General features: G+C 32.4%; 1 protein-coding gene and 1 non-coding gene across 2 annotated transcripts in view; one reads left to right on the forward strand and one right to left on the reverse strand.

Annotated features, from left to right (window-relative positions):
* Positions 1-14,649, reverse strand: part of Adamts6 (ADAM metallopeptidase with thrombospondin type 1 motif 6) — a 293,124-nt gene that overhangs the window by 54,240 nt on the left and 224,235 nt on the right. Inside the window, exons 15-17 of the mRNA XM_047555805.1 lie at positions 10,891-11,024; positions 9,187-9,310; positions 7,863-7,943 (exon numbers count right to left, since the gene is read on the reverse strand). Coding sequence (XP_047411761.1) covers positions 7,863-7,943; positions 9,187-9,310; positions 10,891-11,024 — 339 coding nt within the window. The remainder of the gene's footprint in view (positions 1-7,862; positions 7,944-9,186; positions 9,311-10,890; positions 11,025-14,649) is intronic.
* Trnaa-ugc (transfer RNA alanine (anticodon UGC)) lies at positions 12,574-12,646 on the forward strand. Its single transcript has one exon. It is a non-coding gene; the product is annotated as a tRNA-Ala (tRNA).

The raw sequence follows: 14,649 nt of genomic DNA on the forward strand, positions 1-14,649 counted from the left end.
AATACTTAAATGTAAATATAGCTAAATCATCAAACGCCAGAAGAAAATATGGGAGACCTTTTTTTTCCTTATACCATTAGGGTATAAGAAAATTTTCTGAGCATGAAAAGAAACTCTGAAACTTAAAGGAAGGGGGCTGGCAGTGTAACTCAGAGGTAGAATACTTGCCTAGTATGCATAGGGCCCTGAGTTTCATCCCCAGCACTACATGTGTGCACACAGAGACACAAAACCCCACAAAGGAAAATATGCATGCTCATTTGACTTTTTGAAACTTCTACAGGCAATGTGTGTGTGTGTGTGTGTGTGTGTGTGTGTGTACATGTTTATGTATTTAAAAAGTTTAAAAGGGCTTTTACCATTGCCATATAAAAATGCCTAAAATAAATCATTTGTTAGTATGCTAACTTACTTCAAAAACTGTAACACAACAGACTGGATGAATAAGCAATACAAAGGAACTAAAAGGTTATGGTTCAGAAAGTCTCTGACTCTCTAGTCCTCTACCCCTTTTCCTTAATATCATAGGCCATTTTTATCAAGTTCACCCCACTCTGCTTGGCAAATATATTTGTACTCTCTTAACTTCAGATATGTAGTGAAAATTTATTTACTAATAAATAATAAATAAATCTAATTAACCTTTTGAGATAGGAACATATCGACCAAATTTAAGTATTATTTGGCCTTGAATTTTTCTTGCATTTTACAATTTTTGTTTTAAGCTTTCACTCTCAATGATTTTCTTTCTCATGTAAAACACCAAAATTATTTAGGTTTTTTTTAATTTAGGTTTTATAAAGATATCTGAGCCTGAGTTATGTGAAATAGTAAAAGTAAAAATGAAAACAAAAACAATTCTCAGAAGCTTTGAATTCTCCTTTAGTTTGAACTCATTTCCCATTTTCTCAACTACAAAATGAAAGGATCCTAATTCCTCTTTGCTATTAGAATACCTAATTAGTGGTATCATAATGTAGCTTAGGAAAAAAACAAACATTTAAGAAGCACTAAATTAAGAATCAACTACAGGAGGAACATGTGGCATTATGAACAGGAATTGTTAAAGGGGAAAAGCTGCTGTTAGGATTTGTATTTTTATTTTGAGTTTTGGTGTTACAGAAAAGAACTTCGAATTAAGGTATAAAAATAAAGGGGTCTTCTTAAATAACAGAAAAGTCTGATGCTACTGGTGGTCCTGTTTCAAGATGTGCTCTGGATATACTCTTAATTTTAAAAAGCTTTATGGGAAAGGTAATGATATTTTAAATGGAATAATCATTTATTTAAGTCTCTCTAGGAATTTCCAGAGAGATTAAAACTGAATCAAAGGATCAAACATCAAACAAATAGCACTTTCACTTATTTCCGCGTAGAAACTGGTACTGGACTTGCTGCCCCACCATGTACAGTTTTAAAACTCATAAAATAAATGCATCTGCCATTCTTAGACACTGGATACGTTGTGTGCAGGCTGTGATCTCCCCAGCTTCTGCCTGGAGCCACCTTGTCAGTGTAGAACTGGAGAAACCAAGCAGGGCATGGTGGTCTCACCAAGTTAAGACAGAAAAAAAATTGGGAAGGCTAAGATAACTGGAATTTGTAGGATCAGAGAAACAGAATAGAGGGAGGGAATCTGCTGCTAGTCTGGGTGTGTGCATGACAAACTTTCATGAAGCCAGGCAACAAACAAACAAAAAAAACCAAACAAACCTACTGGGGAACTGTAAGCAGAACTACCGCACTTCAACCACCAGTGCATTCAGCAGAGACCTAAAAAGAATCATGACTTTATTTATAGTAGAACTAAGGAAATTATAGATTAAAGTCTATTTGGGATTCACCCAAAGCTCAAAAGGCTCAAACTGACCTACAAGTTACTTAACCCTCTTTAAAGAGAGAAATAAAATCTCAACACAGAATTACCATGAACAACATCAGATGAAAAAATACTAGCAATGCAAAAGGCAGGAAAATATGAATCAAACCAGGAAAAAGGCTGAGCAAAAGAAACTTGGAAATGACAGAATTTATGAAATTAGGAGGAAATAATTATCAGTTATTATAAGTATATTCAAAAATTTTAAAGAAATATAAATACAATAAGAAACTGGAAAACATTATAAACACACACACACACAGACACAGACACACACACACATCAGATGTAAACTCAGATTTATACAAAAGAATACCAGATGATGGTAAATATATGGATTGCTCCAAGATAATTTTTATTTTAAACTTAAAAAAAATTTTTTTTGACTTTTTTTTCTTATGGTGCTGGAGATTGAACCCAGGGCCTCTAAGCTACATCTCCAGTCCAATAACTGATCTTAAAAAAAAAAATAACAATGTATGACAGAATTTATAACAGAAAAATAAAAGATACTAAAAATTAGCATAACAGATGAAAGGGGACAATGGAAGAAAACTGTTGTTTTAAGAATCTTAGATTACAAACGAGATGATGTAATATTATTTGAAGGTGTACTATGATAAAGATGCATTTTGTAAATCCTAGAGTAACCATTAATCAAATAGAACAAAGAAGTAAAGCTAATAAGCCTCTAACCATTAGCAGAGATCAAATGGAATAATACTAAAAAACACTTGATTAAGCTGAAAGAAGATATAAAAGGAGAATAAAATAGAAAAATACCCAAGACAAATAGAAAAGTAGCCAAACTGTAGGTTTATACTCAATGATATTGATAGCTACATTAAATATGTGACCTAAATAAGAAATTGACAAACTATGGCTCACCATCTGTTTTTGTATATGAAACTTTACTGGAATTCAGTAAATTTACACCCATTCATTTATATATCATCTATGTCTGCTTTCACATTACAATGGTAGAACTGAATAGTTGTGCCAGAGACTACATGTCCTGCAAAGCTGAATATATTTGCTATCTGGTCCTTTACCAAAAAAAATTGCCAATTCCTTCTCCCATCTAGGGATTGCAGTTAAGAAATGCTATTAGATACCATAAGAAATAAATATCAAACTACATGCTGTCTATAAGAAACATATTTTAAATACAGAGGAGCCTATATGTAAAAAAGTGATAGAAAGACATTTACTATGCAAACATTGATGAGAAGACAGCTGAGGTGGCTACATTAGTATCAGACAAAATGAACTTTGGGTCACTGAACAGGAATAAAGAGGAAATTCTGATAATGATAAAATACTCAGTATATTAAGAAGATTTAACAGTTTTAATGTGCATGAATCTTCAGCAAAGTTTCAAAATAAATGAAGGAAAATCTTACAAACTAGGGTGAGAAATAAACAAATCCACAATTCTAATTAGATACTTCAATGGGATTCTCTCAGTAACTAGTAAACTGCTTAAATAAGAAGGCAGAAAATACATAAGGGTAGAGAAGATGCCACAAAACTGTTCGACCAATGTAATCTACTTGACTAAATTTATGGAAAACTCAGTAACACCAGAATATACATCCTCCTAAAGTGCACACGTGCTGGGACATAAAACAAACTTCAACAACAACAAAATTCTAAAATCGTACAAAGGATGTTCTCTGCCTGCAACAGAATTAAACTAGAGATCAATAACAAAAATATAAAGGAAACCCTTAGACATTAGAAATTAAATAATACTTTCTAAGGCATTGTTCATAACATAAATAAGAAAATCTTTTAAATTGAGTGATAATGAAAACACAACATCAAAATATGTGTGAAATTAAAGTAGTATTCAGAGGGAAATTTAAAGTGAAAATGCTTTTTTATAGTGAAAAAATTAAAAGTCAATAATAAAATTTCTATCTTGAGACACTAAAATATAACAAACACAAATTGAACTGAAAAATGGAAATAATAAAACAAAGAATGGAAATAAATGTAATGAAAAATGGATAAACAACAGAGAAAAGCATTTAAACCATAAGCTTGTTCTTTGAAAACAACAATAAAATAAATAAGCTCCTCATTAGAATGATCAAGAAAGAGAAAGAAGACATAAGTTATCAATATGGGGAATAAAAAGAAGAATGATTGCTAGAGATCCTACAGACACAAAAGAATAATACTGTATACAACCTTATACCAACAAATTAGAAAACTATTACAGAAACTGAATTTTCAATTAAAACTTCCCACAAAGAAAGTTGCAGTCCAAACAGTTTCATGTTGAATTCTATCAAAAATTAAGAAAAAATATCAATTTTACCCAGTTTCAGAAAATAGAGAAAGAAACACTTCTCAACTTCTTTTACAAAGCCACACTCATCCTCATACTAACATCAACAACAAACGACATCCCAAGACTAGATGCTAATATTCCTCATGAATGAAGATCAAATTTTCTTAACAAAATATCAGCAAATAAATTTCTGAATATATAAGGATAATGCAACATGAGAAAATAATTTTTATTCAAATAATACTGGATTTCACAACTGAAAATCAACCAATGCACTTGTAATCTTTAAAAAAAAAAAAAAACTTTTGTGTAGTTGTAAATGGACAGCATGCCTTTATTTGTTTAGTTTTATGTGGTGCTAAGGATTGAACCCAGTGCCTCACACATGTGAGGCAAGTGCTCTGCCACAGAGCTATAGCCACAGCCCTGCACTTATAATCTTAACAGAGAAAGGAGAAAAAATAACAATCATATCAATATATTCAGAAAAATTCAACATACATTCATGAATAAAATTCAGAAAATTAGAAATAGACCAATACAGAGCCATCTATATAAATCTTCAAGCTAATATTATATGTAAGAGTAAAAAAATAAATGTTTTCCCCCTAAAATCAATAACAAAAGGATATTTAGTTTTCTCACTTCTATTGATAACTGTATTGTGTTAAAGGTCCTGAACACTATTATAAGGCAAGAAAAAAGAAATTAAAAGCATAAAGATTATAAATGTAGATGTAAAACAGTCTTGGCTCAAGGTTGACTTTATATCAAAAATTCATGAATTTACAAAATAACTATAAAAGGTAGTAAGTGAATGTAACTAGGTCTTAGGAAATGAGGGCAATATAAAAAATGTCAATTGAATTATTAAGTATTCACAATAAAAAATTGAAAATGAAATTAAAATACCATGATCATTTACAATAGTGTCAAAAAGCAGAAAATAGTGATAGATTTAATAAAACAAGTGAAAGATCTAAACAAATGAAACTGGTGGGAAAAAAATCTAAAGACTGAAATAAATAGGTATCTCTTTTTATGTTCTTGAAAATTCATTATCTTTAGGATGTTAATTCTGTACAAACTGACCTATAGATTCCATAAATCTCTTTTTGTAGAAATTGACAAGTTTGTATACAATGCATACAAACATGTAAGACTTAGAAAAACAAAACTAATTATGAAAAAGAAATACAAATTTGAGGATCTAATGCTTCTGAATTTCAAGATCCACTGAAAAGGTCCATTACTCAACTTAGTGTGTTTTGGCTTATGGATAGACACATAGAGCAATAATAGGTGGGACCAGAAATAGATCCATATACACAAATTCAGTTGATCGCTAATAAAAGTGTCAAGGTAATTCAATGGGGAAATGATGGTCTTTTCAACAAACGATGCTAATATCAATTGAATATTCATATGGAAAAACCGGAACTTCAAGTCTTACTTCATACCTTATATAAAAATCAACTCAAAATGCACATTTTCATGTAAAAACTAAAACTATAATTTTTGGGGGGACAGAAAAGGGGTGCTGGGGACTAAGTCCAGGGCCTTGCACATGCCAAGAATGCACTCTACCACTAAACAACAGCTCTAGTACCTTAAAATTCTAACTTCTTGAAGAAACACTGAGGACAACATTTGCCACCTTGGAATAGGTAAAATCTCTAAGAAGGGACATGAAAGCACTGATCACAAAACATTTAATAAACTGTATTTCATAAAAATTAAAAGACATCACTTATAAATGAATAAGCAAGAGGCAGGGATGTCCTTGAGCTGATCCCCCAGTAACTTAAAAAAAAAGAAAGAAAGAAAAGAAATAAGCCACAGGGCTGGGGTTGTGGCTCAGTGGTAGAGTGCTTGCCTAGCTTGTGTGAGGCACTGGGTTCAATCCTCAGCACCACATAAAAATAAATAAATAAAATAAAGGTATTGTGTCCATCTATAACTAAAAATATTTTTTAAAAGAAATAAACCACAAACTAGGAGAAAAATTCATGAAATATATATTTGACAGAGAGTTATATCCAGAATATATAAAGAATTCATAACTCAAAAAATTTTAAATAGATAAAACTTTTGTTTAGTCACTTCACAAAAAAAGATATTCATATGGCTAAAATTTTAAAACCTGACAGTACCAAGTATTGACAGAATGTAGAACAACATGAACTCTACTACATTACTGGTGGGAATATGAAAGGATACATCCATTTTGGAAAATAGTTTAGTGATTTATTTATTTTTTCCAGATTTAAAAGATAACAGAAATAATATATTTAAGGTACATAATCTGATAATTTCATATGCACTGTGAAATGATCACCACAATCAAGCTAAATAACATATCTATTACCTCACATAGTTGCCTGGTATATAACAATAATACTCTCCTAGCAAACCTGAGCATACACATTATTATTAATTATGGTGTATTAGATCTCCTGAACTTATTCATCTCACAACTGAAAGCTGTACTCTTTGGGAAGCATCTCTACTCCCAGGCCTCTGGTAACTGATCTTGTACTTTCTGTTTCTATGAGTTTGACTCTTTTAGATTCTACATAAAAGTGAGATCATGGTATTTTTCTTTCTGTGTCTGGCTTATGTCATTAGCATAAAGTCCTCCTGGTTCATCCATGTTGTCACAAATAGCAGGATTTTCTTGTTTTTAGAGGCAAAATAATACTCCATTGTGTAAATACAACACAATTTTTTATCCACTCATCTGTCAGCACAAACTTAGTTATTTCTATATCTTGGTTACTGTGGATAATGCTGCAATGAACATGGAAGTGCAAATATCTTTTTGATATTCAAAGAAATTAAATGATTACTAGATTATATGGTCTTTCTATTTAATTTTTTGAGGACCCTCCCATACTGTTTCCCATGATGAGGTAATTGTGTATTAGATTAAAAATCATATGACTCAGTCATTTTACTCCCAGAAATTTTCCCAGGAGAAATGAAAATACATGTTCACATAAAGCTGACTAATGAATGTCCAAAAAAACTTTATTCATAATGGTCAAAAACTAGAAAGATGGCTTAAATATATATCGACAAGTGAATGTACAAATTACAGTATACTCACACAATAGAATACTATTTGGCAATAAAAAAGAGTGAACAATGGAAACTACAATACAGTATAATCTTAAAACCATGTTGAGTGAAAAAAGCCAGATTACTCTAGGATCTCATTTATGCAAAATGCTAGAAAAATTAAAAATAACATATACAAAAATAAAATATACAGTGTCAAAAAGTAGATCAATATTTGCCTGAAGGTATTTGATTCCAAAGCAGAATCAAACAGTTTTGGAATCACAGAAATGTTCTATATCTTACTCATGGTTTTTATATAGATAAATAAAGAGGTATATACACACATACACATATAATTGTTAATACTATGTGAACTTATACTTGTAATGGTTTATGGCATTTTAGTATATGTAAATTATAACTCAATAAAATTGTGTTAAAATTAAATAATTAACCCAGTTAAGAGTAAGATTTAATAAACCATTAATTTCTCTGCTTAGCATTTTACAGTGGTCTTATAAAACTTGGAACTTGGTCATTTTAGCATGACAGTGGTCTTACTGGTTCATGATCTGTGCTGCTTTCCCTCATTAATTTTTAAAATCTAGCAAAATAACTTACCAATATAGTTCTTTGACACGGCAACTTCCCTGACTTCAATGTGAACAGACCCTCTTGGTATCTGCACCACTTCCATATAACCTAGAACATAGAAGATAGCCAATAGTAAGTACCTGCAGTCAGAAAATGAGTGTTAGTAACCATTCAATACTAACAGTTTCTTAATTTTTCCATTATTATTTTTTTGACTCTACTTTACAAATTATGAAATATGGGCAAAATTTCCTTTGGGTTCATAAATATATTTTAGAGAAAAAGTATTTTTTCCTCAAAATTAGAGATATTATTAAAGTCTTGACAAGTATAACATTTTTTTCTTCAATACATGATCTTCACATCAGTACTCTGGGTTTTCACACCTTATGAAAGATGGTGGAATGAGATAGACATCAACTATGCATATGTATGATTACATGAATGGTATGAATCTACAATGTGCACAACCACAGAGATGAAAAGTTGTACCCCATTTGTGTACAATGAATCAAAACACAGTCTGTAAAAACAACAAAAAAAAACAAATAAAAAAAGAAAGAAAACGACAACAAAATAAAAGAAACATGGTAAACTGGCACAGTGGCACATGCCTGTGGTTTCTGCTACTCAAGAGGCTGAGGTAGAAGGATTACTTGAGCCCAGGAGTTTGAGGCTAGCCTGGGTAACACAGTGAGACTGAATCTTAAAATAACAATAATAATAATAATAATAATAATAATAACTTCAACTGTAATAATTCTAGGGCTGGTTGTCAATCAGTGGTAGAGTGCTTACCCTTTTTTCAATCCCCAGCACCAAAGAAAGAAAGAAAGAAAGAAAGAAAGAAAGAAAGAAAGAAAGAAAGAAAGAAAGAAAGAAAAGAAAGGAAGGAAGGAAGGAAGGAAGGAAGATGGCTACATGGCTAAGTGAAGTCATATAGAGAATAACATTTCCTTAAAATATCTTATATGAATATCATTTTATTTATTTTTATTTAAAAAGTGTTCCAAATGTTTATTGGTACATTATAATTATATATAATAGTGGAATGATTACATATTCATATATGCATACAATGTAACAATATAATTTAATCAATTTTGTTCCCCAGTATCTCCCCTTTCTTTCCCTCCCTTCCTCCCTCCCCCTTGGGTCCCTTTCCTGTATTCCATTGGTTTCTTTTCTGTTTTTCATGAAGTCACATTTAATACTTGAATGACTAAAAGCAACTTGGGGCAAAAACACTGTCTGCCTAAATAAGGAAAATTCAAAATAAAGTTGCGGGGGGAATCGAAGTGTTCTGGCTATTACAAGTATACCAGAGGAGGAATTCTTTCTACCCACTCACCTCCTCTGGGCAAGGAGTCATTGAAGAATCCTTCAATGGCATCACATGTGCTTCCATCCCCTCCGCAGACTCGACATCTATCTTCCCTAGCATCAGATCCCAAAATATTATCACAACCTACATGCTGAAAATAGAGAAGAATATTTAGTGCATCGAAAATAGAAATTTTTGGAACTATAACTAATTAATATATATATATATATATATACATATCTTATTTATTTACTTGTTTTTCCAGTAAAGGAAATACGAAATACTTTCCCATTTACTTTTAACTCTCCAATAAGTATCAGCTAACATTTCTCAACATCAAAGTTTAAAGTAAAAAATTTTGATTCCCTAGGAATGTATGCCTATATTTGTGACCTAGATCTCGCCTTCATTTATAAGACTCATGCTCTAATTCTTAAATTATTATAAGTTACTAGCAACAGGGTCTTGCCTATACTCTCAATCAAGAAATCAAAAAACTAAGAAAAATGGCTTATGGTCCTCTACAGGTTACAACAGCAACAGTCTTGATATGGTTTGTCCTATCTAATCCAATTGTTAGTGTTGAAGATTTGTTGTGGAATTCACACTTGGGCAAATATTTTAAAATGAACAACTTTTCCTACTAGATGAATAAAATTGCTATAAACAAAAAGGAAATGTAGCATACAACGTAAGAAGCTGAAATACCACCTTTCAATCTTGCATTTAGTTACAAAAATGTGTATTTTAAATACATATTTGGTATATATTTTGGTGCTTGAATTTGTACATTTACCATTAGCCATTGATACCAGACATGTAATTCCTGAATAAAACCCGTAGTTAGAACTTCGTTATTTGAAAAAACTTGAGTATTGTCACAAACTTAACTTTCTTCTTCAAGGAAATAAATTACCCCTGCATACACAGATAAATATACACACACATGCACACACACCATGAAATGGATTGTAGGATACATTTGGAGGCAAGTAACCAGAAGGATAATAACTTTTCCAAGAAATTATGAGATTAAGCAAAATAGACAATACTTTGATCTCTTCTTTCTCAGTTTGTATCACTTAGTTATGTGCTTCTCTTTAAAGAAAAACAAAACCAAATGAGAAAAAAATTATGAGAACAGTGGGTTTTGTGGTTTTTCTTATTATGGTAAGATGCACACACAGGTTTAAGAACATAGCTTGGATTTACTTCCACAATTTCCAAGTAGTCTAATTTCCTAAAGTAAATGCTTTAATAATATAAAGACTAACCCTATAATGAAAAACATTGTAAATACTTCAAAAGGAGAAAATGTAGGAGGAGCATGGCTATTCCTCACTTTAAGAATTATGATATGAAATATAAAAAATCTTCCAATGAGAACATAAGGTAGTCATATGAATAAGAGCTGGATCTTTGTTCCCTCTCTTTTTCTGTCATTTTGTTTGTAAACAGAAGAATAATGTAAATTAAAGTACAAAATATTTTCATACCCTGGCAATTGCTATAAACGTAACTAGAATACCAGAATAAATTTCATTTGGTGTGTGACTGTGAATGGGTCATTCTACAAACTATATGTATTGTCATCCTTTATTGGAAATCAAATTTCCCTAAAATGTATTCTTGTGGTTTTTTCTTAAAGAACATAGAATTAAATAGGAGCTACTATCTGAGAAAAAGAAAGGTCTCAAAAATCCCAACAAAGAAGAGTAAAATCTGAGTAACCTTGCATTCTCCATTGATACAGATATCCAGGGAGTCTGCATTGCATTGGGTCCCATCAATCACTGCAGGGGCACGTTCAGTGTAGAAATTGTAACCTTCAGCCAAGCAGTTTAATGCACAAGGTTTTACCCCTCCTAGAGAAATAAAATAAAAGAGAAAAAATTGGAGTGGTTCTCCCATTGAACAGTGATTCAGTATTATCCGTAGCAAATTTACAGTTCATACAGGCACCATTCCCAAACTATACACCTAGATATGAAAGTTTCTTTTCTTTTCTTTTTTTCAGTGCAAATCTAGTGCATTGCACATGCCAGCCAAGCTTTCTTTCTTTCTTTCTTTTTTAATAAAAAATTCATGTTTATTTTCATCAATTATGCAACTAAAGGAGGACCTGCTGAGAAGGTTTAAAATTTTCAGGTACTTCCATTATATATTTACAATATATTTTAGGTCAGAAGGGAATCATAGTGGAAGTACTTGAATGTTTAAAACACGAATAGAAGAAAAACAATTTTAAAAGACTACGGAAATAAAGTATAAAATGTCTTGAAACAAATAACAAATAAGAATTTGTGTAACCAGTAAGAATTTCTGTTATGTATGCTGCTGAAATTAATACAAAAACACTGCCAGAATATGGTAGTTGTAAGACAAAAATAAATTTGTACCTGCCTTATTTTATCACACTTAATGAGCTCAGCTTTAGCATATAGATAAATGATTGTGAGATTAGCAAATCAAAGATAAAAGTAATTATAGCATTAAATTTGAATAATTCCTACGTGATAAATAACCAGACAAATCTGAAATAATATTAGACTTGAATAATTAAAGCAATATTTAATGTTATTTGGGGAATAAATGCATTTAATAACTTGAGCATTTTCATTTTAACACAGAAATTTGTATTTTTACAGTTTAAGTGAAAAATAGGAAAATAACAGCAATTAACAAAACAGTACATATTATGACTTTATAGTAATTAGAAAATAGAAATATATGTGAACTTATTGTAATGAAAATAGCACATGAAAGTTACTATTTATAAATATGTAATTATTGACAGAAATTATAATGTAAGAATATTTTCTTTAAAATATTTACTTCTGAAGTTTAAAACATTTTGACCTTATTAGATAGAATGACAAATTCTCTTTGAAATAAAAAATACTGCTTCTAAGAAAGAAAGAGCAAGCAGAAATGAAATCACAAGCATAGGTCTCCGTGAAGCTCTTAGAAACCAGGTTGCTTCCAGGTAGAAGTGTGTAAACTAAGGGAGGAGACTGAGTAGTGCAGTCAAGCAAGAACAAAGCACAGCATACATTCCACTAGGAGATCACTGTTACAGTTAAATTGTCAAGTGAAAGATGTCCCAGTGTTATCAGATACTGCTTCTTCAAGAGAAGATGAAAACTTAGATCTTTTCAGTGTAAACTCTTCTGGTTTTTAAATTTTTGGCAAAACTGGCCCTTAAACTATCAATTTATAACCTCTGGTCTGAGTCCATGTTTTCTTCCACCTTCAGTAGAAGCTTCTACATAACTTATAATGTTATTTTTAGGCTTAGATTAATGATACATTTTGCTATACTGGTCACAGAAATAACAAACAATAAATGCAATAATTTCTTCCTGAAATGATAGTCAAACTGTATTTATTTTTATAAGATTCTTATCAGGGGCTGGGGATATAGCTCAGTTGGTAGAGTGTTTGCCTTGCAAGCATAAGACCCTGGGTTCAACCCCCAGTACTGCCAAAAAAAAAAAAAAAAAAAAGATTCTTATCAATAAAATTTCTCTACATTTTTCATGAATGTTACTGGGATTTTTTTATTACTACCTGATATAGTTCTTTTACCATTGTTTATTATAATGGTTTGGAATTTACTGTAGCATTTTATGTGTCAAGCTTTAAAAAGAGAACTTAGTCTTTCTTTACTCAACTTTAGGAAGTACATATAATACTCTGGTTTTATCCCTTAGCCAACTATGTCATAAAATTAGAGTAAATTTCTTCTTTGCTTATAGCCAATGATGTGTTCAGCTTTGTTCTGCCACAATGAGCTTTCAGAAGAGTTCTGCTGGGGTGACATCAGTAAGATGGACAAGAGGAGCACTCTAACATCTTTCCCTTGCAGAAGCATTGATTTTTATAACTACCCACAGATGAGAGTACCTTTGTGGGAGTCTGAGAATACAGTGGAGAAGTTCCAGCATACCATTAGAACAAAAACTTCAAGAAGAGGTGCATTAAAGGGATCTGGGAATAGTTTCATCTTAATTGCATCACACCTCCCTCAAATCAGTATAGCTTAGGGAAAAGAGAGACCATTCAACTCATGATTTCTCCCACAGGAAAAAAAATGAGATAAAAGAGTCATCCCTAGGCTCCCTTGCTTTATGGGATACTGCTCAAGAGGCCTACTTCCTTTTCATCCCACCCAGGCTACTGAAGTGGAAGCAGAGAAGAGAGGCATAACTAACCACTCCCTTGACTCTATTGGAAAATCCATGCTTGAGTCATTTGAGATGACCCCTTTCACAAATGGCCCATGGGCACTCCCAGAAACTCTGCATATCTACTCCCCACTCCCTAAGGCCAGCAGTCTGAGCATGACCTTATGGACAGTGAGTGCAAGAGCCTAACAAGAACATCTGGCTCAGCTTTGCAGGATTAAACAAAGGCATGCAACGTAAGCATTTTGATGGGCACCGCCCTAGAGCAAATAAACTAGAGCTGTGTAGCACCAGTTTTGTGAGATCCAGAGAGGGTATACCATCTTAAGAAATCTTCCTCAAGAGGAAACAAGGTGTGGAGTAGAAATAATGATAGTCAAGGCGTGACAAAGCCCAGAATTTCTAACTGGGTTATTTGGTGAAGATGCATCACTCGCTGGGAGAAAATATTTGCCACACATACTTCAGATAGAGTCCTCATCTCCAGAATCTATAAAGAACTCAAAAAACTTTACGTCAAGAATACAAATAACACAACAACAAATAGGCTAAGGAAATCAGCAGACACTTCACAGAAGAAGATCTACAAGCAATCAACAGATATATGAAAAAAAATGTTCAACATCTCTAGTAATAAGAGAAATGCAAATCAAAACTACCCTAAGATTCCATCTCATCCCAATTAGAATGGCGATTATCAAGAATACAAGCAACAACAGGTGTCAGCGAGGATGTGGGGGAAAAGGTACACTCATACATTGCTGGTGGGGCTGCAAATTAGTGCAGTCACTCTGGAAAGCAGTGTGGAGATTCCTTAGAAAACTTGGAATGGACCCACCATTTGACCCAGCTATCCCACTCCTTGGCCTATACCCAAAGGACTTAAAGTCAGCATACTACAGTGATGCAGCCACATCAATGTTCATAGCTCCTCAATTCACCATAGCCAGATTGTGGAACCAACCTAGATGCCCTTCAATAGATGAATGGATAAAGAAACTGTGGTATATATACACAATGGGATATTACTCAGCCATAAAGAAGAATAAAATTATGACATTTGCAGGTAAATGGATGAAGTTGGAGAACATCATGCTAAGTGAAATAAGTCAATCCCAAAACACCAAAGGACAAATGATATCTCTGATAAGCGGATGATGATACAAATGGGGGGTGGGAGGGAGGCAGGAATGAAGGAAGGACGGATTATATAGAGGAAAAAGAGGAGTGGGAGGGGTGGGGGGAAGGAAAAATAACAGAATGAGTCAAATATCATTGCCCTATATAAATGTATGATTACACA

The sequence above is a fragment of the Sciurus carolinensis genome, chromosome 6 (genome assembly GCF_902686445.1).
Source record: "Sciurus carolinensis chromosome 6, mSciCar1.2, whole genome shotgun sequence".
NCBI lineage: Eukaryota > Metazoa > Chordata > Mammalia > Rodentia > Sciuridae > Sciurus > Sciurus carolinensis.